At 41.5% G+C, this 21,949-nt stretch overlaps 2 protein-coding genes and 1 non-coding gene across 4 annotated transcripts; 2 read left to right on the top strand and 1 right to left on the bottom strand.

Moving 5' to 3' along the window:
• Positions 1-4,216: 4,216 nt before the first annotated feature.
• On the top strand, positions 4,217-10,504 carry LOC117246924 (uncharacterized). 2 transcript variants are annotated; one of them, XM_078163367.1, is made up of 7 exons: positions 4,217-4,708; positions 4,788-4,871; positions 4,957-5,045; positions 6,564-6,749; positions 6,836-6,973; positions 7,077-7,269; positions 9,552-10,504. In XM_078163367.1, the coding sequence occupies exons 1-7, from the start codon at positions 4,402-4,404 to the stop codon at positions 10,016-10,018; spliced, it is 1,464 nt and encodes a 487-aa protein (XP_078019493.1). In that variant the 5' UTR covers positions 4,217-4,401; the 3' UTR covers positions 10,019-10,504. The 2 variants fall into 2 exon arrangements, with proteins under 2 accessions (XP_078019493.1, XP_033466848.2); XM_033610957.2 differs by having other exon boundaries at positions 7,353-9,692.
• A 4,090-nt stretch (positions 10,505-14,594) lies between these two features.
• Positions 14,595-17,475, top strand: LOC117246923 (uncharacterized). The gene is made up of 7 exons (XM_033610956.2): positions 14,595-14,967; positions 15,159-15,242; positions 15,328-15,416; positions 15,523-15,708; positions 15,868-16,005; positions 16,109-16,301; positions 16,987-17,475. The coding sequence occupies exons 1-7, from the start codon at positions 14,670-14,672 to the stop codon at positions 17,292-17,294; spliced, it is 1,296 nt and encodes a 431-aa protein (XP_033466847.2). The 5' UTR covers positions 14,595-14,669; the 3' UTR covers positions 17,295-17,475.
• A 1,741-nt stretch (positions 17,476-19,216) lies between these two features.
• trnal-uag (transfer RNA leucine (anticodon UAG)) lies at positions 19,217-19,298 on the bottom strand. Its single transcript has one exon. It is a non-coding gene; the product is annotated as a tRNA-Leu (tRNA).
• Positions 19,299-21,949: the final 2,651 nt, after the last annotated feature.

Below are 21,949 nucleotides of genomic sequence, written 5' to 3'. Positions count from 1 at the left end.
ACTACATCACTGTTGAGGAATGGTGCTGGAAAAGGAGTCTAGTGGTAAATCATACACATTTCAGAAGAAAATCAGTGGAGAGAAGTTCAGTTGTTTTTAATTTTGGTTCATTACTTCCGTCATATAGTGACCAGTGTAAATACCGTGGCCACCGTGGACACTGGGACTTTATTATCGTCTCATTTGAGGACATTGGGACTTCATTATCGTCCCGTTTGAGGACATTGGGACTTTATTAATGTCTTGTTTGAGGACATTGGGACTTTGTTGTCATCTCGTTTGAGGACATTGGGACTTTATTAATGTCTCGTTTGAGGACACTGGGACTTTATTAATGTCTCGTTTGAGGACACTGGGACTTTATTATCGTCCTGTTTGAGGACATTGGGACTTTATTAATGTCTTGTTTGAGGACATTGGGACTTTATTAATGTCTTGTTTGAGGACATTGGGACTTTATTGTCGTCTCGTTTGAGGACACTGGGACTTTATTAATATCATGTTTGAGGACATTGGGACTTTATTAATGTCTCGTTTGAGGACATTGGGACTTTATTAATGTCTCGTTTGAGGACACTGGGACTTTACTGTCGTCTTGTTTGAGGACACTGGGACTTTATTAATATCATGTTTGAGGACATTGGGACTTTATTAATATCATGTTTGAGGACATTGGGATTTTATTAATATCATGTTTGAGGACACTGGGACTTTATTAATATCATGTTTGAGGACATTGGGACTTTATTAATGTCTCGTTTGAGGACACTGGGACTTTATTAATAACATGTTTGAGGACATTGGGACTTTATTAATGTCTCGTTTGAGACACTGGGACTTTATTAATGTCTCGTTTGAGGACATTGGGACTTTATTAATGTCTCGTTTGAGGACACTGGGACTTTATTGTTGTCTCGTTTGAGGACATTGGGACATTATTAATGTCTCGTTTGAGGACATTGGGACTTTATTAATGTCTCGTTTGAGGACACTGGGACTTTATTATCGTCCTGTTTGAGGACATTGGGACTTCATTAATGTCTTGTTTGAGGACATTGGGACTTTATTAATGTCTTGTTTGAGGACATTGGGACTTTGTTGTCATCTCGTTTGAGGACATTGGGACTTTATTAATGTCTCGTTTGAGGACACTGGGACTTTATTAATGTCTCGTTTGAGGACACTGGGACTTTATTATCGTCCTGTTTGAGGACATTGGGACTTTATTAATGTCTTGTTTGAGGACATTGGGACTTTATTAATGTCTTGTTTGAGGACATTGGGACTTTATTGTCGTCTCGTTTGAGGACACTGGGACTTTATTAATATCATGTTTGAGGACATTGGGACTTTATTAATGTCTCGTTTGAGGACATTGGGACTTTATTAATGTCTCGTTTGAGGACACTGGGACTTTACTGTCGTCTTGTTTGAGGACACTGGGACTTTATTAATATCATGTTTGAGGACATTGGGACTTTATTAATATCATGTTTGAGGACATTGGGATTTTATTAATATCATGTTTGAGGACACTGGGACTTTATTAATATCATGTTTGAGGACATTGGGACTTTATTAATGTCTCGTTTGAGGACACTGGGACTTTATTAATAACATGTTTGAGGACATTGGGACTTTATTAATGTCTCGTTTGAGACACTGGGACTTTATTAATGTCTCGTTTGAGGACATTGGGACTTTATTAATGTCTCGTTTGAGGACACTGGGACTTTATTGTTGTCTCGTTTGAGGACATTGGGACATTATTAATGTCTCGTTTGAGGACATTGGGACTTTATTGTTGTCTCGTTTGAGGACATTGGGATTTTATTAATATCATGTTTGAGGACATTGGGACTTTATTAATGTCTCGTTTGAGGACACTGGGACCTTATTAATGTCTCATTTGAGGACATTGGGACTTTATTGTCGTCTTGTTTGAGGACATTGGGACTTTATTAATATCATGTCTGAGGACATTGGGACTTTATTAATGTCTCGTTTGAGGACATTGGGACTTTATTATCATCTCGTTTGAGGACATTGGGACTTTATTGTTGTCTCGTTTGAGGACATTGGGACTTTATTATCGTCTCGTTTGAGGACATTGGGACTTTATTATCGTCTCATTTGAGGACATTGGGACTTTATTATTGTCTCGTTTGAGGACATTGGGACTTTATTAATGTCTCATTTGAGGACATTGGGACTTTACTGTCGTCTCGTTTGAGGACATTGGGACTTTATTATCGTCTCGTTTGAGGACATTGGGACTTTATTAATGCCTCGCTTGAGGACATTGGGACTTCATTATTGTCTCATTTGAGGACATTGGGACTTTATTAATGTCTCGTTTTAGGATATTGGGACTTTATTGTCGTCTCGTTTGAGGACACTGGGACTTTATTAATGTCTCGTTTGAGGACATTGGGACTTTATTAATATCATGTTTGAGGACATTGGGACTTTATTAATATCTTGTCTGAGGACACTGGGACTTTATTAATGTCTCGTTTGAGGACATTGGGACTTTATTGTCGTCTCGTTTGAGGACACTGGGACTTTATTAATGTCTCGTTTGAGGACACTGGGACTTTATTAATGTCTCGTTTGAGGACATTGGGACTTTATTAATATCATGTTTGAGGACATTGGGACTTTATTAATATCATATTTGAGGACATTGGGACTTTATTAATGTCTCGTTTGAGGACACTGGGACTTTATTAATGTCTCGTTTGAGGACATTGGGACTTTATTGTCGTCTCGTTTGAGGACACTGGGACTTTATTAATATCATATTTGAGGACATTGGGATTTTATTAATATCATGTTTGAGGACATTGGGACTTTATTAATGTCTCGTTTGAGGACATTGGGACTTTATTGTCGTCTCGTTTGAGGACATTGGGACTTTATTGTTGTCTCGTTTGAGGACATTGGGACTTTATTAATATCATGTTTGAGGACATTGGGATTTTATTAATATCATGTTTGAGGACATTGGGACTTTATTATCGTCTCGTTTGAGGACACTGGGACTTTATTAATGTCTCGTTTGAGGACACTGGGACTTTATTAATATCTCGTTTGAGGACATTGGGACTTTATTAATATCATGTTTGAGGACATTGGGACTTTATTAATGTCTCGTTTGAGGACATTGGGACTTTATTGTCGTCTCGTTTGAGGACATTGGGACTTTATTGTTGTCTCGTTTGAGGACACTGGGACTTTATTAATGTCTCGTTTGAGGACATTGGGACTTTGTTGTCGTCTCGTTTGAGGACATTGGGACTTTATTGTCGTCTCGTTTGAGGACATTGGGACTTTATTAATATCATGTTTGAGGACATTGGGATTTTATTAATATCATGTTTGAGGACATTGGGACTTTATTATCGTCTCGTTTGAGGACACTGGGACTTTATTAATGTCTCGTTTGAGGACACTGGGACTTTATTAATATCTCGTTTGAGGACATTGGGACTTTATTAATATCATGTTTGAGGACATTGGGACTTTATTAATGTCTCGTTTGAGGACATTGGGACTTTATTGTCATCTCGTTTGAGGACATTGGGACTTTATTAATGTCTCCTTTGAGGACACTGGGACTTTATTAATGTCTCGTTTGAGGACATTGGGACTTTATTGTCATCTCGTTTGAGGACATTGGGACTTTATTAATGTCTCCTTTGAGGACACTGGGACTTTATTAATGTCTCGTTTGAGGACAATGGGACTTTATTGTCGTCTCGTTTGAGGACACTGGGACTTTATTAATGTCTCGTTTGAGGACATTGGGACTTTATTAATGTCTCGTTTGAGGACACTGGGACTTTACTGTCGTCTCGTTTGAGGACACTGGGACTTTATTAATGTCTCGTTTGAGGACACTGGGGCTTTATTGTCATCTCGTTTGAGGACACTGGGGCTTTATTAATGTCTTGTTTGAGGACACTGGGACTTTATTATTGTTGACAGTGATTGGTTTTTATATTTATCAGGTCCTATCCAAATAGCTAGATTAAAAATGCACACCAAACGAAGGTTCAGGTCTCAGGAGGACATGCTGGGCAGTTTACACCACCCTCTTTAGAGCCACACCAGGTGGTGCTGCAGCCAGTCAGGATGCACTTGATGGTTCACCTGTAGAAGTCTGCACAGTATCCTGAGGTCTCATTTGAACCTTCTCAGCCTGCAGAGGAAGAGGAGCTGCTGTTTGACAGTATAGGTGATGGCGTCAGTGGGGGTGAGCCCAGGTCAGGTCCTCACTGATGTGGACCCGGAGCAACCTGAAGCTGGAGACTTCATACAGAGGCGTGTCCTTCTCCCCATCGCTTCCTGGAATCTACAATCAGCTCCGTTATTGTTTGCAGAGCACTGAGGGGCATCATGTCTTTGAAAAAAAATTCCTGCAAAGTTTTGCTCAAAGTTTTTAAACATGTTGTCGTCGCTTTCAGGAAACCGCACAGTGGACGAGACGCAGCAGCTGGACGCACCGGGCTTGGACGGAGATGCGCGCGGGGTTATTACAGCACCCCGGGAAAACCCGCACACCCGGGTCCGAGCGGGGCGACTCCCGTCAGAGTGGTCGACCTTCGCAGCGACTCGGCGACCAAGCCTGGGCCGGCGATGCGCCAGGCCATGGCTGAGGCCGAGGTGGGAGATGACGCGATGGCAGATGACCCGGCCGTGAACGGTTAGATTTATTTATCATTTATTTACGCCTTTATTATTAAAGAAAGTGGTTCCTGACTTTTGACATTTGATTTCTGCAGAGTTACAGGAGATTGCAGCTGATATGTTTGGGATGGAGGCTGCCCTGTTTGTTCCCACTGGTACAATGTGTAACCTCATCGCAGGTGAGCTGTGCATTTATTGTTAGAGTCTGAATGAGTTTCTATGAGGTCAGAGTGGTCATAAATGTGCACCTGTGTCATTATGCAGTGATGGTGCACTGCAGGGAGCGAGGCGACGAGATGATTGTGGGCGATCTGTCCCATTTACACATCTTTGAGCAGGGAGGGAGCGCTCAGGTGAGTGAAGAGCAGCAGACACCTGTGGTCAGGCCTTCTGCACCTCTTTTAACATCGGTGGTCTTTGCAGGGAAGGAACTGCACCCCTTTAAAGGGGACCTGTTATTCTTTTTCTTATTTTCTGTTTAAGCAATAAGCAACAAGAAGCCGTGGTTTACACGGCCTTTAGAGCAGCTTAAGTTCACTTTACACCCACCATCAGCCACAAAGCCATTGAAATACACAGGAATGTATACCCTCTTCCTCCTTGGTAACCTCATCTACCTAGTAGTACACTCACCTCATCCTATAACACTACACCACTGGGTGTAGGTACAGTGTGTCCTACAGGCATGCTACAGCAAGTGTAATATGTATATATATATATATATATATATATATATATATATATATATATATATTATGTATTCTGCAACATGCATCTACATGCTAAAGTCAGGGAAACCAGTAATCTTGACTGCTGATCACTTTCCCCTAATTTCGGATCATACTCCCGCTGGAACAACATGAACTGCTATTCCCCAGCTGCAGTGATGGTGCAGAGATGCAGAGAGCTCAGGTGTTGAAAACCAAGAAAACTTAAAGAGGACCTATTATAGTTCAATGGTTTTCATTATGTCTTCAGTTTCTGATAATGACTTTAATTGTTCTTTTATCTTGCTTGAAAACGTCTCATTTGAATTTCCTGCCTTTACTTGTGTGAATTTATTGGCTCACAATGTAACAAATGAGCAATTCACACAGTGCCTCCCTGCTGGCCACTGAGCTGCACCCCAGACACATCTGCTCCGAGCAGTCTGACCACAAATTACCCTTTTTAGAGGTCAGAGCTGCCAACCTTTTCACCCCCTGTAGATACGCCCTTGTTAAAGAAACAGGCGCTAAAACAGAGCTTTTCTGCCAGGGATTATGAGGCCAGCACTGAGAGGCTTAGAAAGGGCCTCCCCCAACCCCCCCAAATCATACACAGGTTTTTTCTTTTTTGTTGTTGTTTTTTTTTTTCAGGCATTTTTAAGCCTTTAATTGATAGGACAGATGAGCATGAAGGGGGGAGAGAGAGAGAGAGAGAGCGACATGCAGCAAGGGGCCACAGGCCGGAGTCGAACCCGGGCCGCTGCGGCAACAGCCTTGTACATGGGGCGCCTGCTCTACCACTAAGCCACCAACACCCCATACACAGGTTTTTATTATGACATTCCTAAAGCTCCAGTATGTAGGATTTAATAATTGTTGTGTTTCTTTTAACTCAGAATGAGCCGTTTATATCTACATACGGCGTGGGTCCTCTCCCACGGTGTCCACCATGTTGTTTCTACAGTAGCACAGAATAGACATATCAGATAGTCTTGACACACAGGAAAAGTTTCACTTGGTTGCAATCTGCAACTTCCTACAGACTAGACCTTTAATGCACACATTAAAGGAACTAACAGGATTGCATTTCACTGAAACTGTACCCAATATGAGTCATCTGACAAATCATTCAGTGTGTGTGTGTGTGTGTGTGTGTTCACACAGCTGGCTGGTGTCCATGCCACCATGGTGACCACCCTCCCTGATGGGTCGTTTGACTTAGAGCAGCTGGAATCGAAGATCCGCCACGGTTACCCCAACCCCCACTACCCCCGCTCACGCCTCATATGTGTGGAGAACACACACAACATACAGGGAGGGCGTGTGCTGCCTCTGACCTTCCTGCAGGAGGTGTGTGTCTTGAGCCGTGAGTCTTACCTCGCTACAGCAGAACAGAGAATGCAGCAGCTCTCACAGGTTCTGTTTCCATCTCCAAGGTTCGTGCTTTGGCAGATAGATATGGTCTGTCAGTTCACATGGATGGAGCCAGGGTGATGAACGCCACTGTGGCCCAGGGGGTGCCTCCATCCACCATACTGCAGCACACACACACCGTCAGTGTGTGCCTCTCCAAGGTGGGACTGCAAAACACACATTCAACATGTGATCAGAGTCAAAACCAACAAATAACTTCTACACAAATAAAACTTCTCAAACTCAAATTCACGTGTGTGACAGGGTTTGGGTGCCCCCTTCGGATCCGTGCTGGCTGGATCCCGAGACTTCATATTCCGGGCAGTGCGGTGCCGTAAAGCCCTGGGTGGGGAGGTGCGGCAGGCTGGTATACTGGCAGCAGCGGGGAAACTGTCTTTGCTGGAGATGGTTGGAAGACTGGAGGAGGATCACCGTAATGCAAAAACCTTTGCTCAAGGTGAGCAGCTCATATTTCTGTCTATGAAAATTAAACCATCAACTGCCTGCTCTTAACTTCTTCTCTTCTCTTCACCTTCCCAGCTTTGCTCGACTGTGACCCTCCTCTGTTCACTGTAGACATGGCCGCTGTGGAGACAAATGTTGTGTGTTTCCGTTTACAGAAGCCCAGTTTAAGCACGTCTGAGTTCTGTGCCCGCATGGGTGAGGTTGGCGAGGGAGAGGAGGCAGCACTGGGACAGGGGATAAAAGTTCTCATGTACCCCTACTTTGGAAATTTAATACGGGCTGTGTGGCATCTTGGGATTTCCCCTGAAGACACCCAGCTGGCCATCCAGAAAATGAGATTTGTAGCTTCTCAGTTCTTGAAGAAATGATGCCGTGAGTAAAAGATCTGCTGAACCAAACAATGCTGCAGCTATGAACTCTATTACTACCTGCATTTGGCAATAAATAATTGGATGCACAATAATTTCTTAAAGTTAAACGAGGACAAAACTGAAATTGTACTAGTCGGCCCTAAAACAAAAAGAGAACTGCTGTTTAATAATTTGGGGAATTTAACTCCCTGAATTTCATGTGATGTCACAAACTTTGGTGTGATCCTACATTCAGATCTAAGCTTATACATTGTATTTTTATATCATTTCATCCAGTATTGTTCTCACTGTACATGCTGCCACTTGGTGACATCATTAGAGAACATAATGTTTGTATCCATAGTTACGCAGATGACACATAGCTGTACATCTCTGCTGAACTGAAGGATGCTGCAGCCATAAACTCCATTACTACCTGTCTTTTGGCAATAAATCAATGGATGAGCAATGATCTCTGAAAGTTAAATGAAGACAAAACTGAAATCCTGCTTGTCTGCCCTAAAACAAAAAGAGAAATGCTGTTTAATAAGGTATGACCATTTCTAAATGAAAAAGATGCAGAGAAATTAATTCAGGCTTTTATTTCAAGCCAACACAACTACTGTAACACACTTTTTACAGGCCTCCCAAAAAACACCACTGAGAGACTTCAGTTCATTCAAAACTCTGCAGCTCTGCTGCCACAACTGAGAGGAAAGAGCACATCAGGCTGTCTGAGCTGCTCTGCATTGACTTCCTGTTACATTTAGAATTCATTTTAAGCGCCTCCTCCTCGTATACAAAGACCTACATGGGCTGAGACCGAGCTACATTGCTAACTCCCTTGTTAACTATTTGCCTCCAAGAACACTGTGATCATCAGCTGCTGGTTTATTGGAGGTTCCCTGCAACAGTATATTTAAGTTAAGAACGTATCTCTTCACTTATCTCTGCCTTTAACTAGTTATGCCTTTTCCTGATACAGGCTTGAAACTCTGTTTTGCACTTTCCTTGGCACTTGTCGACTGCTGCACTTCTTTTTAAAAAGTTGCATTTTATTTGATTTTCTTTTCACTCACTGCATGTGATTTCCTTCTTATAGAACATTGGAATTAATTTCTTGTATGAGCGATGCTTTATAAAAAAGCAAAATATCTATATTGTTATTATTTTAATATTATAACCGTTATTATTAAAATATGACATATTCTGATTGAAGATAATTGTTGAAAATTTAAAGAATTGGGTCTGAGAATAGAGAGAATTACTATTTTAATAATACTATTACTATACTACTATTTTAATAATGCAAGATGATCAGTGTCTGTTACGATGTGACATAATGAAAGCCATTTTCTGTGAAAGTGCACTAATGCTTCAAATGACTAAAGAAAATGAATCACCAACTGTTTGGATCATCAAATAATCATTAGTTTGTCATTGATTGTTGTCTTATTGATGTATTTATTGTGTAGATACAACTATGTGTGGAGATGTATCAGTGTTGGTATATACAGCGGGTAGAAGATTGTTTTGGTTAAGAAAAATGTCAATATTTTGCACACAGAGATGTATAAAAAAGAGACAGATAGGAACACTTTTCTCCACTACAGCAGTTATCATCCACCCTCGCTTAAGAGGAGTTTGCCATACACCCAAATTCTAAGGTATAAATGTATTTGTGATTCGGATGAAATCTTTGAGTCACAAGCCAAGGAGCTCTGTAATAATTTTATCTCTAGAGGTTATAACAACACTCTGGTTGAAAACACCATGGATAAAGTTCGTCAGATCCAGAGGAATGTTTTGTGTGAGCCGAAAGAAAAAGTTCTTTCTAACTCAGTTTCAATGGTGTGCACATATAGCCCTATTTCCAGTGCACTCAAAAAGGTTGTAAATAATTATTGGTATATTCTGAACACAGATCCCGAAATTGGAAGAGCTTTTCAAGAGCCACCAAGATTCTTCTTTAAAAGGCAGCCCAATTTGAGCAACTATTTGGTGAGATCCGTTTTACCAGAAAAACCTTCTCATCATTTTTTGTCCAGTGTGCCTAATGGGATCAGAGAAAATTATTTCTCACATCCTAAAACTGGTGAGATTGTGAAAGTCAAAGGTAGAATAACATGCAACACTAAATTTGTTGTATATTTATTGAAGTGTCCTTGCAATCTGTACTATGTTGGTAAAACAAAATGGGAACTAAAAACTAGAATCTGTGAACATAAATGTTCCATCCGCAATCATGATTCTAAATCGGCAGTAGCCAGACATTTTAATAGCTACTACCACACCACAGCAGATCTCAGATATATGGGCATTGAGGCAGTTAAGATTCCACCTAGAGGTGGAGATCAGGATAAAATCCTTTTGCAAAAGGAATGTTTCTAGATTCATTTCCTTGACACTTTAAAGCCAAAGGGACTGAATGAGGAGTTGGTGCTAACTTGTTTTTTGTAAAAATGTTTTTTGTAAAAATGTTCTTGACTAACAGGCCTACAGGTTAACAAGAAAACTGTATTAAAACAATTAGACATTTGCCTGTTCATTTTTTGTTAAATTTTTTTTAAAAACTTTAAAAATGTTAAAAGCTTGGAATTCTTAGAAATTGATATGCATTTCATTGTTGAATAACTGTTTAAAAAATATCACTATTGTGGTTACTTAATTGTTTGTGTTGATATAAGAAGGGTTAGCCTACATTGTTGGGTCCCTTTTTTTCCTTTTTTTTCTTCTCTTGCCATTACCTGCAGCTGCTGTGTCAGCCTGATTATTGATATGTGACACTTGTGTGTGATGCATTCACTTTGTTGCTTGTGCACGCTGAGGAAGGGTTTCACCCGAAAAGTTCGTGTGGCAATAAATATTATAATTGGAGTGCTGTCCTGTACCTTTTGTACACATTTTTTACATACAGCGGGTAAAATAAGTATTGACCACGTCACCAATTTCTCAGTAAACATATTTCTAAAGGTGCTACTGACATGAAATTTTCACCAGATGTTGGTAACAACCCAGGTAATCCATCCATACAACGAAACCAAAACAAATAAGTTCAGAAATTAAGTTATGTGTAATAATGTGAAATGACACAGGGAAAAAGTATTGAACACATGAAGAAAGAGAGGTGCAAAAAGGCACGGAAAGCCAAGACACCAGCTGAAATCTATCAGTAATTAGAAAGCAATCCTGCCCCTTGTTAGTGCAAATTAATATCAGCTGGTCCAGTCCCAACTGATGGCCTATAAAAAGGTGTCTCTTTACCGTGGTGTCACACAAGAAACATCATCATCATGACTGGTAAAAGCAAAGAGCTCTCTCAAGACCTTCGCAACCTTATTGTTGCAAAATATACCGATGGCATTGGTTACAGACGGATTACTAAACTTCTGAGTGTTCCAGTGAGAAGTGGAAAGAACATCATTTCACCATAAACTGGCCACGAACAGGTGCTCTTCGCAAGATTTGAACAGACAGGGAAGTGAAAAGAATTATCAGAAGACTTGCCCAAGAGCCAAGAACCACATGTGGAGAGTTTCAGAAAGACCTAGAATTAGCAGGTACAATACGTAATGCACTCAACTGCCATGGCCTGTATGCACGCTCACTACGCAAGACTCCATTGCTGAAGAAAAAGCATGTTGAAGCTCGTTTAGAGTTTGCTGCACAACATTTGGACAAGCATGTGAAATACTGGGAGAATATATTCTGGTCAGATGAGAGCAAAACTGAACTCTTTGGATGCCATAATACACAACATGTTTGGAGGACAAATGGCACTGCACATCCCCCCAGAAACACCACACCAACAGTGAAGTTTGGAGGTGGGAACATCATGGTGTGGGGCTGTTTTTCAGCATACGGTACTGGCAAACTTCACATAATTGAAGGAAGGCTAAATGGAAAAATGTACCGAGACGTTCTCGATAAATAATCTGCCACCATCTACCAGGATGATGAAGATGACACGAAGGTGGACATTTCAGCAAGACAATGATCTGAAACACACAGCCAAGGAAACTCTCAATTGGTTTCAGAGAAAGAAAATAAAGCAGCTAGAAAGGCCCAGCCAATCACCTGACTTGAATCCAATTGAGAATCTATGGAAAATACCTTAAGATCAGAGTTCATAGAAGAGGCCCACGGAACCTTAAAGATTTGAAGACTGCTTGTGTGGAAGAATGGGCCAAAATCACACCTGAGCCATGCATGCGACTAGTTTCTCCATAGAGGAGGCATCTTGACGCTGTCATTACCAACAAAGCCTTTTGTACGAAGTATTAAATAATTTTCACTAAGCGTGTTCAATACTTTTTCCCTGTCTCATCTCACATTATTACACATAAGTTAATTTCTGAACTTATTTGTTTTGGTTTCATTGTATGGATGGATTACTTGGGTTGTTACCAACATCTGGTGAAAATTTCATGTCAGTAGCACCTTTAAAAATATGTTTACTGAGAAAAATGGTGACATGGTCAATACTTATTTTACCCGCTGTACATGCTGGATTGTGATCTTGTAGGATGCAGACAAGGTTAGGTTGGCATGTGGATCTTGAGTATTACCAGCTGACTTTTAACTATTTACTTATTATTATTTTTATTATAATTTATTTTTCTTATTTACCCATTCATTTTTTCAGGTGTTACTCTTCTTAGAAACAGTATGAAAAACAACAAATTCGTTTTGATTAAGACTGCAGGTCTGTATTACAGTGCATTACACTGTGATCACCCTGGTGTTTTATTTGCGGTCTGTCAGTGAAAGAAATCAGAATATGAATTGGTGAGAATTGGTGAGAGTTACGGATACTATACAAAATCCCTGGTTGAAAGTTCAATTAAAAATCTGGAATGTGATGAGAATATAAACTTGATCAAAAATTACAAATTATTCAGTGGTGTGCCTACGACCCTGCTTTCAAGCCTAATAAAATGGATAACAGATTGAAGTCCTGGATTTTAAAATGAATAACAACTTTATATTCCCTGACAGAAAAGGGACAATTTACAGACTTTGAAAACCTTAAGAAAGAGTATTGTCTTGAAAAAGCTGATTTTTATACATATCTCCAGGTAAGCAGTCACTTTGAACATAACATTAGAAATATAACAGACTTTGATGATCCAATACTGAGAATATTTATTGATGTGTACAAAAATGTTTCAAATAAGGGTGCTATTTCTAAACTATATAAAGGCCTTACAACAAGAAAACCCCACACTCCAGAATATATTTTTAAAAAATGGGAAAGAGAAGGTAATTTGTCAATGTCTAATGAGGACTGGCTGGATGTGTGTAAATTTCAGTGGAAATGCAGCAACTCACATGTGTGGCGTGAGTTTGGGTGGAAATGTTTTATTCATTTTTTTTATCACATCGCTGGAGGGGATGCCAGGTGCTGGAGACAGTGTGGGTTTCAGGAAGCCAATCACTGGCATGTATTCTGGGAGTGTCCAGTGATCAGACCTCTCTGGACAGAGAAGACAAAAGCACTAAAAAAAGATACTTAACTCTGATCTTCCTTAGCAATTTTCAACATTATTTTTAGGATGTATGGATTTTAAGGCAAAGCGTTCTGACAAATATATGTTTGGTATTTTGCTATCGGCTTGCAAGAAAGCCCTCACAAGGCACTGGTTGCTTCATGAACCCTGCACATTAGAGGAGTGGACAGATATTGTAAATGATATTTATGTTATGGAAAAGATTACCTTTTTCACTTCATCTTCAGAAGAATGTGTTCATTAAATTCTGGGCAAAGTGGGTGATATACGTACGGCCCTTATGACTTGATTTTGTGGAGGTATCATACAAAAGACCCTGTGATCTTTAATCAAGCAAACCTCATTGACTGCTATTCATTTATGGGATTTTTTTGTCTCTTTAATCCATCCTCGAGTCTCCCCAACATACGCTGCTTATACACCGATTGGCCAAAACATTTAAACCACCGACAGGCAAAGTCAATAACACTGATCATTTTGTTACAATGAAATGCTCTTTTGAGGAACATTGGGTCCTGCCATTTATGTAGATGCCACTTGACTCGCACCACCCACCCAAACACCAATACAGACCAATACGCCCCTTCATGGCAACGGCACTCCCTGAGGGCAGTGTGCCAGAGTAAGCAGAGTAAGAGGTAAAGGCGTCAACCTGGCCTCAAAATTCCCCAGATCCCAATCCATAAAACATCCATTGGGCATACAGGTACCTTACCCAACAACCCGCAGGACTCAAAGGATCTGCCAACAACGCCTTGGAACCAGACAACACAGGACACCCCCATGTCTCCATGCCTCGACAAGTCAGAAGCTCCACTTTAGATCAGACTTGGCTCTGACCTGTCGAGATCTCGACAAAGGTCCTCTGGGGCACTGGTTTGTCCCGCAGATGCTCGATCAGATTGGGATCTGGGGAATTTGAAAGCTAGGTCGATGTTTTGAGATCTTTGTCACATTCCTAGGGCCATTCCTGAGCAGCTTTTGTGGTGTGGCAAGGTGCCCTGCCATGCTGAGGGGTTACTGTCATTGGGAGTACTGTTGCAATTAGTGGGGGTACTTGGTCTATAACAATGTTTAGGTGGGTGGAGTCTGTAAAGGGGCATCCAAAGGTTTCCCTGCAGAACACTGCATTGTGATGAAATGATTGATGGTATTTACTTCACCTGTCAGTGGTTGTAATGTTTTGGCTGATCAGTGTATGTACACTTAATCTCTCCCAAAATGCTCCACAAAGTTCTTAAATTGTGGAAAAAAATGAACAGCCGGGGAAATGTATCATAGTTTTATGTTTTGATTTGTAAACTGCTGTCGGAAAAAAAGGATCAAGTATGCAGATCCACATGCAGTAGGCTATAAATGGCATTGTTAGAAAATGTGCGCCCCCATGAGGTCCACACTGCTCTGTGCATGCTGATGGCCTAATAGGTCATCCATTAAGTTTCCTTCCAGTCATTCAGTCAGTCAATGATTATCGATGGCAACGATTCAAAGTCCAGCACACACTCCACTAACATGACCATACGAGGAGCATCATGTCCTTGAAAACATTTTCCTGCAGAATTCTGGATAAACTTTTAAACCACGGTGTCGTCGCTTCCAGGAAACCGCTCAGTGCACGAGATGCAGCGGCTGCCGTGCTGGGCCGGAGCTCCGCGCGGGGTTATTACAACTCCGGGGAACGCAGGTGCCCAGGACCCGGCGGGGCGGCCCGCGTCCAGGTGGTGGACCTCCGCAGTGACACGGTGACCAAGCCCGGGCCGGCGATGAGACAGGCCATAGCAGAGGCCGAGGTGGGAGATGACGTAATGAGAGAGGACCCAACTGTAAACGGTTAGAGTCGAAGCGTCATGTAGGAACTTCCGGGAACTAACTTATAAATAACCAGAAAGTGACGTCAGTTCCTGAATTACTCATACAGTACATTGATATTACTTGATAAAAATTAAAAATAGAATATGTTTTTAGGCCTCTATCTTATCTTATTCTTGCAAACCTCCAGTTTTACTTACCTGACTCTGCAGAGTTACAGGAGATTGCAGCTGATATGTTTGGGATGGAGGCTGCCCTGTTTGTTCCCACTGGTACCATGAGTAACCTCATCGCAGGTGAGCTGTGCATTTATTGTTAGAGTCTGAATGAGTTTCTATGAGGTCAGAGTGGTCATAAATGTGCACCTGTTTCATTATGCAGTGATGGTGCACTGCAGGGAGCGAGGCGATGAGATGATTGTGGGCGATCTGTCCCATTTACACATCTATGAGCAGGGAGGGAGCGCTCAGGTGAGTGAAGAGCAGCAGACACCTGTGGTAAGGCCCTCTGCACCTCTTTTAACATCAGCTGCAGTTCATTCATTCAGAGTGTGTGTGTGTGTGTGTGTTGACACAGCTGGCTGGTGTCCACGCCACCACAGTGACAACTCTTCCCAATGGGTCGTTTGACTTGGAGCAGCTGGAATCGAAGATCCGCCACGGTTACCCCGACCCCCACTACCCCCGCTCACGCCTCATATGTGTGGAGAACACACACAACATACAGGGAGGGCGTGTGCTGCCTCTGACCTTCCTGCAGGAGGTGTGTGTGTGTGCAGATATGCTGCACCAGGTCTTGTATTTTCTCAGGCTCATAGAAAACCTTTCATATGTCAACATGTGAACGCAGCTGTGAGTCTTACCTCGCTACAGCAGAACGGAGAATGCAGCAGCTCTCACAGGTTCTGTTTCCATCTCCAAGGTTCGTGCTTTGGCAGATAGATATGGTCTGTCAGTTCACATGGACGGAGCCAGGGTGATGAACGCCGCTGTGGCCCAGGGGGTGCCTCCATCCACCATACTGCAGCACGCACACACCGTCAGTGTGTGCCTCTCCAAGGTGGGACTGCAAAACACACATTCAACATGTGATCAGTCAAAACCAATAAATAACTTCTACACAAATAAAACTTCTCAAATTCAAATTCACATGTGTGTGACAGGGTTTGGGTGCCCCTGTAGGAACCATGCTGGCTGGACCCAAAGACTTCATATCCCGAGCGTTGCGGTGCCGTAAAGCCCTAGGTGGAGGGATGCGGCAGGCTGGTATACTGGCGGCAGCGGGGAAACTGTCTTTGCTGGAGATGGTTGGAAGACTGGAGGAGGATCACCGTAATGCAAAAACCTTTGCTCAAGGTGAGCAGCTCATATTTCTATAAAATTAAAGGAGCAGTGTGTAAGACTTAAGGGCCGTACACATGGAAAATGCAAGGTCAGGTGCCGGGCGCTACTTTTGTGCCTTTTTTGAGCCAGCTTTCAAGAGTGCACTGGTAGGTTGCGTCTGAGGTTGCTAAGCCACCTTTACAAGTATCCAGTGCGCTAACGTGAACTCCTGGTTAGAATTCCTTCGGTGTTCATTGTTGGGGAGGTTTTAATGGGAGCTGAATTATCCGCGGAGGTCTCTTCCTTACAGAAACAAAAAGCCAGGTGATTCAAACCAGTAAAAACACTGAATAAAGCAATTTCAAGTTTAAAAAAAATCTGTGTTTTTCCGACGCATCATAGACTGGCCACTTGCCCAGCACCTGCTATTGCGCGCTCACCTTTTCTCTCTGATAACTTAAGATCCAAACGTTCAGGAGGTTTTTACCAGGAGCCGAATTATCCACAGAGGTCTCTTCTTCTCTAGATCAAACGGACCAGGTGATTAAAACCAGTAAAAACCCTGAATAAAGCAGTTTAACGTTAAAAATCTGTTTTTCCGATGCTGTTTGGCTCATCGCTGAGTGGTTGCTAACTGTGATGGCCAACATGAAATTGCAAATCTACAAACTGCACCTTTAAATGGTCGTAACTTCTTCTCTTCTCTTCACCCTCCCAGCTTTGCTCGACTGTGACCCTCCTCTGTTCGCTGTAGACATGGCCGCCGTGGAGACAAACATCCTGCGTTTCCGTCTACAGGAGCCCAGTTTAAGCCCGTCTGAGTTCTGTGCCCGCATGGGTGAGGTTGGCGAGGGAGAGGAGGCAGCACTGAGACAGGGGATACAAGTTCTCATGTACCCCCACGTTGGAAATTCAGTACGGGCTGTGTGGCATCTTGGGATTTCCCCTGAAGACACCCAGCTGGCCATCCAGAAAATGCAATTTGTGGCGTCTCAGTTCTCGAAAGAAAAACTCAGGGCCCAGTGAAACCTGTTGTTTCTCAAGACATATAGTCGAATCACTTGGACTGATCGTCGAAAATGTACACTAATGTAGACAGAGACTTTAGGGTGTCAAACACAGGACAAATACTGTACAACAGAATCACTTTATATTGTTAAATTCCATTCAGTTTTTTGTAATTCTTATTAAATCAAATGAAACACTGTCTCTTGTACAAGTTTCCTTTTTTAAAATGTATTTGTGTTGTATCTTTTAAGGAGTGGGGCACCTGTGTTTGTTTAATTGGAATCGTTTCTGGATTGGAGCAGCTTTCCACGGTCTTAAGGAATTTGTGTTAATGGTTTTTAAACCCTTAAAAAAAAACCCGGGGACATGTTCACAAAGCTTCCCAGTACAAAGAGTTGCTCCTGGTGATGAAAATCTGAGAAAATTCTTAGGATTGTGTTTCTGAGAATTTCCCCTTAAAGTTAAGACTAGGTCCTTGTAAAGATAAAAGTTCTTCACGGAGCATCTTAACCCTTAAAGGAGCTCCTAAGGTGAAATACTGTTAGGAGCAGGGAGGAGGACTTTAAGAGTCTTAAGAGTTTCTTAATCAGAGGAGAAAATGGTAGAAACACAAAGAGGTCAGAGAAATATTCTCCAAACACTGGATGACAGGGAGTAAATGAAATGCTATGAGTTTAGATCATGCAAAGAACAATGACAACAGTTTCACAGTCAGCAGTTCATCTCATCTCCACTGGGTGTCCTCACCTTACAGGCTCACACAAGGGCGTGTCTGTGACAACCAATCATATCTCTTAAAAGGATGCATCACACCTACCAACAGGGTCAACCACACCTCCTCACTAAGATAAAACTTTATGTCCCTTCCTGGCTCAGAGTTGCTCTAAGAATTTTCCTAAATCAGCCTAAGCTAGGACTCCTTACTAAAAGTTTAGTCTATGCTAGGAGTCCTCTCAGAATGTTTGTGAGTATGACGCCTGTTTTAATCTCAACCCCTTACGGTGCCCAAATATTGACCGTGCACACCACCTGTTGCAGTTGCTCCCTGCCCGTCTTCTTCTTAGTATTATTATTTTCGAATTTCTGCTTACTAAGAACTATACTTTCTACCAGGTTTTTCAATTAAGAGGTTTTCTTCTGTCATATTCTGGTATGAATTTACGCGGCTCTGTTGCAAAAGGATACCTCACATTTCTGTACACCATTGACAAAATGCCATAGAACTTCAATTGAAAGCCTAGTACCAATTAAACACACATTTTGACAAAGAACACCTGGGGCCGCATTCACAAACATTCTGAGAACACATACGGGAGGAAGCATAATCACAGTCTCTGCATTAAAACTTATTTAAACTTGTTGTATACAAAGTAATTGCATTACACAGTAGGCCATGAAGGACTTGTATCAATCTGACATATGGAACCCCAATGTAAATTATTATTGTTACTATTTTCTTTTTATTTCATTTAATATTATTATTACTATTTTTAATATCATTTTTACTTGTTGTTGCCAATTGTTTTCCTGTTTACTTATTCATACAGGTGTATTTATTCTTAAGAAAAAGCTTTTGTAAACATTCACACATTTGGTATTCTGTAGGTTCTTTTCTTTTGGTATAATGTTGAAAACCTAATAAAAACGTTGTTGTTTTTTGTTGTTTTTTAAAGTAATTACTGACAAATAATTAAAGTTATTCTTAGCAATATTTCTCACAAAAGTCTCTTTCTATCTTGGTGGTTAACTCTTTAGTCATATGCAGCAACCGGCATAGAGTCACAAGATGGCGCCGCTGTAGCAGCCCCTACTATTCAGTGACCAAGAGGTAAAGCCTGCTGGGGTGTTTTAAGTCTCATAAAGCATTATGTTCCAGGTGTATTGCCTGTAATTGCAATCTCTGGTCATTCATGAAATATAAGGAAAGCTAAAAAACATATTGGCAGCGGTGGGATTCGAACCCACGCCATCGAAATGACTGGAGCCTAAATCCAGCGCCTTAGACCACTCGGCCACGCTACCGTTGTTCTCAATTTGTTAAACCTAGCATTATATCCTGGTTCAAACAACAGTGAGTAATCTAAGTATTTATAAAAAGCTAATGCCAAAGGCACTTTTCTAGCTAGCTGTAGCTAATATTTGGTAGCTTCCTTGCTACAAATTGAACATATGTGAATTAGCAGCTGACCGTTTATTTACCTTATCTACGGGAGTCGTGTTAACGGATGAAACGTTAACATAACGTTACCACTTTTGTTGCTAACTCCGCCAGTTGGCGCGTGTAACGGAACGTACACGGAAAGAACGTAATAGTTATTTTTTTGTTTGACCATAACTGCTAAATTGCTGTGGAACGTTGGGACGTCATCAGCTCAGGTAGCTAGCGTTAACTACCAAACTTAAATCCATAAACATAATGCAAATAAGTATGTTAGCTTGTTTATATGATGTTGTGTGACATTTAAACTGTTGCACTCGACTAAAAATATAAATCATATGCGTGGCCGAAAATTCCCGACGAAGTTTTCCGAGGTTGCTCACGAGATTGAGCACTCGGGTGTACTCGTAAACGATACGTGTGCACGTATGTACTATTCGGTGCTGCGTTCACATGCTCTTGTGTAGTCGTAAGTACCAGCTTCTCGCTTTTCTGCTCTGAAATAACACGTCAGCGTTTTTAATATAAAATAATTTTGCTAAATACTTCGAGTAGTCCAGGCTCTTTGCTCTTTTGTGCTCCGTATTTGTTAACTTAAATGTGTCTCCTTTTTGTTTTCGATGCCTTCATGTCAATTTTCTTTTGATTTTCAATATATTATTCTTTCTATTGTATTTGATTGTGCTGCAGCATCATTTCCATCATTGCTGCATAATTCTGTCTTTTGTCTTTGTACATCTATTCCCTGACTTCTGTATCGTTCAAACATTACTGTTACTGTGCATTTTTAAAATTATATTTATATGCTATATTTCTATGCACTGACTGTAAAGTTGTTTCATGCTCCTGTTTTCTCTGCAGCCTCTCAGCATCAGGGGCACTGAGGTGGAGAGGGTGAACAGCCACAGCTTCCTCTGCTTGCATGTGTCAGGGAACGCAGCCTGGACTGTAAACACCACCGCCACTGTGTAAAAGGCACAACAGCTGCTCAGGAAGGCTGGTCTGAGCAGCCGCACCCTCACCCAAGCCTACAGGGGACATGTGGAGAGCATCTGCACTACTGGTATCACTGTCACCACCCAGATGGAGAAGATGGCCCTCCAGAGGGTCCTAACATCTGCAGGGAGGATCACTAGGGCTGAACTACCATTTATGGACACTATCTAGACACAATGCTGCACAGAAGAAAAACACAGAGCATCATTAGAGATGCACATCAACAAGATCAGCTTTTTCCCTGCCACAGTCAGACTGACGGCAGCAGCAAGTAAGGAATAAGGATTATTCACAACTCAGCTGTAAGGATTTTAACCAAAACCAAGAAGCACGACCACATCACAGCAGTTTTACCCTCTCTACATTGGCTCCCTGTTTTTTTTAGGATTGACTTTAAAATCTTATTAATTAATTTTAAGGCTCTTCATGGCTCCAGATTACATGTCAGACCTGTTAGTCCTGTGAAAAGGCACAAGAGTAGCACCCAGTGCCCGACCTCGTGTTTTCCAGTTGGTTAAAGATGCACCATGTGTATGGCCCTTGAAGGAATATAAGTAACTTACAGGGTAATCTAGGAATGGACACATAACTTGAGGTAGCCAACAACCCCAATTTATACGATATATCGAAATAACTTTTATACAAAAAAAAAAAAAAAAAAAGAAGTAAGTAAGTAAATTTATTTATATAGCACTTCTCACAGAGAGGACTCACAAAGTGTTTCACAAGATAAAATACAAAAAATACAATAACAGAAACAATGCAAAATACACAAAAACAAATAAAAAGTGCAGCGAAATACAGAACTGAAGAACTGCTCGGCAACCAGACCAGGCCTCTAACTGAGACAGTCCTTTATTTGTCAAAATGTGCAGCTACACCGGGCTACAAAAAGAGACTGGTGCTGTGTCTCAAATCGCGTATTTCTGTACTTACACTTAATAATTTAAGTGCATAAGTGCCGTACCCGGATGGTGCACTCACAACGGTCAAGAAGTTGAGTGTGGAACTATGGACACTTCTCACCCTCAGTGGTCGCCATCTTGGCTACATAGCGGAAGGGGAGGGACCACTTTTCAAACTGGTGTACTGTTGTCGGGTATAAGCCAGCAGTATGTTTATTGGGTTAATTTAGCAGTCTGTAATGATTTAGTACCGCAAACGATAACGCGGAAGCTAATGCTAGTTTGCCAACTAGCTAATTCGCGACCGTCATTTCCGGTAAGTGCACAACGGCCATGTTTGGTTTGAGACAACACCACCCTGTCGAAATTCGCGCAGTACGCCAATAAGTTGGAAGTATGTGATTTGAGACAGGTGCTGTGTCTCAAATTGCATACTTCTGTACTTACATTTAATATTTTGAGTGCATAAGTGCGTTCACACTGAGAAGTACGGAAAAATGCAGCGCACTCAAAACAGTCAAGAAGTTAGGTGTGGAACTATGGACACTTCCCGCCCTCAATGGTTGCCATCTTGGCTATGTAGCGGAAGGGGAGGGACCACTTTTCAAACTGGA

Source organism: Epinephelus lanceolatus, chromosome 21 (genome assembly GCF_041903045.1).
Source record: "Epinephelus lanceolatus isolate andai-2023 chromosome 21, ASM4190304v1, whole genome shotgun sequence".
Lineage (NCBI taxonomy): Eukaryota > Metazoa > Chordata > Actinopteri > Perciformes > Serranidae > Epinephelus > Epinephelus lanceolatus.
Note: the sequence above shows the minus strand (reverse complement) of the source record. Positions and strands in the feature narration are given on the sequence as shown.

What these genes read in the sequence shown, in the direction of transcription:
- LOC117246924 (XM_078163367.1), top strand. Translation starts at nt 4,402, where the DNA reads ATGTCTTTGAAAAAAAATTCCTGCAAAGTTTTGCTCAAAGTTTTTAAA. An exon ending in AATGTGTAACCTCATCGCAG is followed by an intron (nt 4,872 to 4,956) that starts GTGAGCTGTGCA and finishes GTCATTATGCAG; the next exon opens with TGATGGTGCACTGCAGGGAG. An exon ending in AGCAGGGAGGGAGCGCTCAG is followed by an intron (nt 5,046 to 6,563) that starts GTGAGTGAAGAG and finishes GTGTTCACACAG; the next exon opens with CTGGCTGGTGTCCATGCCAC.
- LOC117246923 (XM_033610956.2), top strand. Translation starts at nt 14,670, where the DNA reads ATGTCCTTGAAAACATTTTCCTGCAGAATTCTGGATAAACTTTTAAAC. An exon ending in AGAGGACCCAACTGTAAACG is followed by an intron (nt 14,968 to 15,158) that starts GTTAGAGTCGAA and finishes CTGACTCTGCAG; the next exon opens with AGTTACAGGAGATTGCAGCT. An exon ending in TCAGTGTGTGCCTCTCCAAG is followed by an intron (nt 16,006 to 16,108) that starts GTGGGACTGCAA and finishes TGTGTGTGACAG; the next exon opens with GGTTTGGGTGCCCCTGTAGG.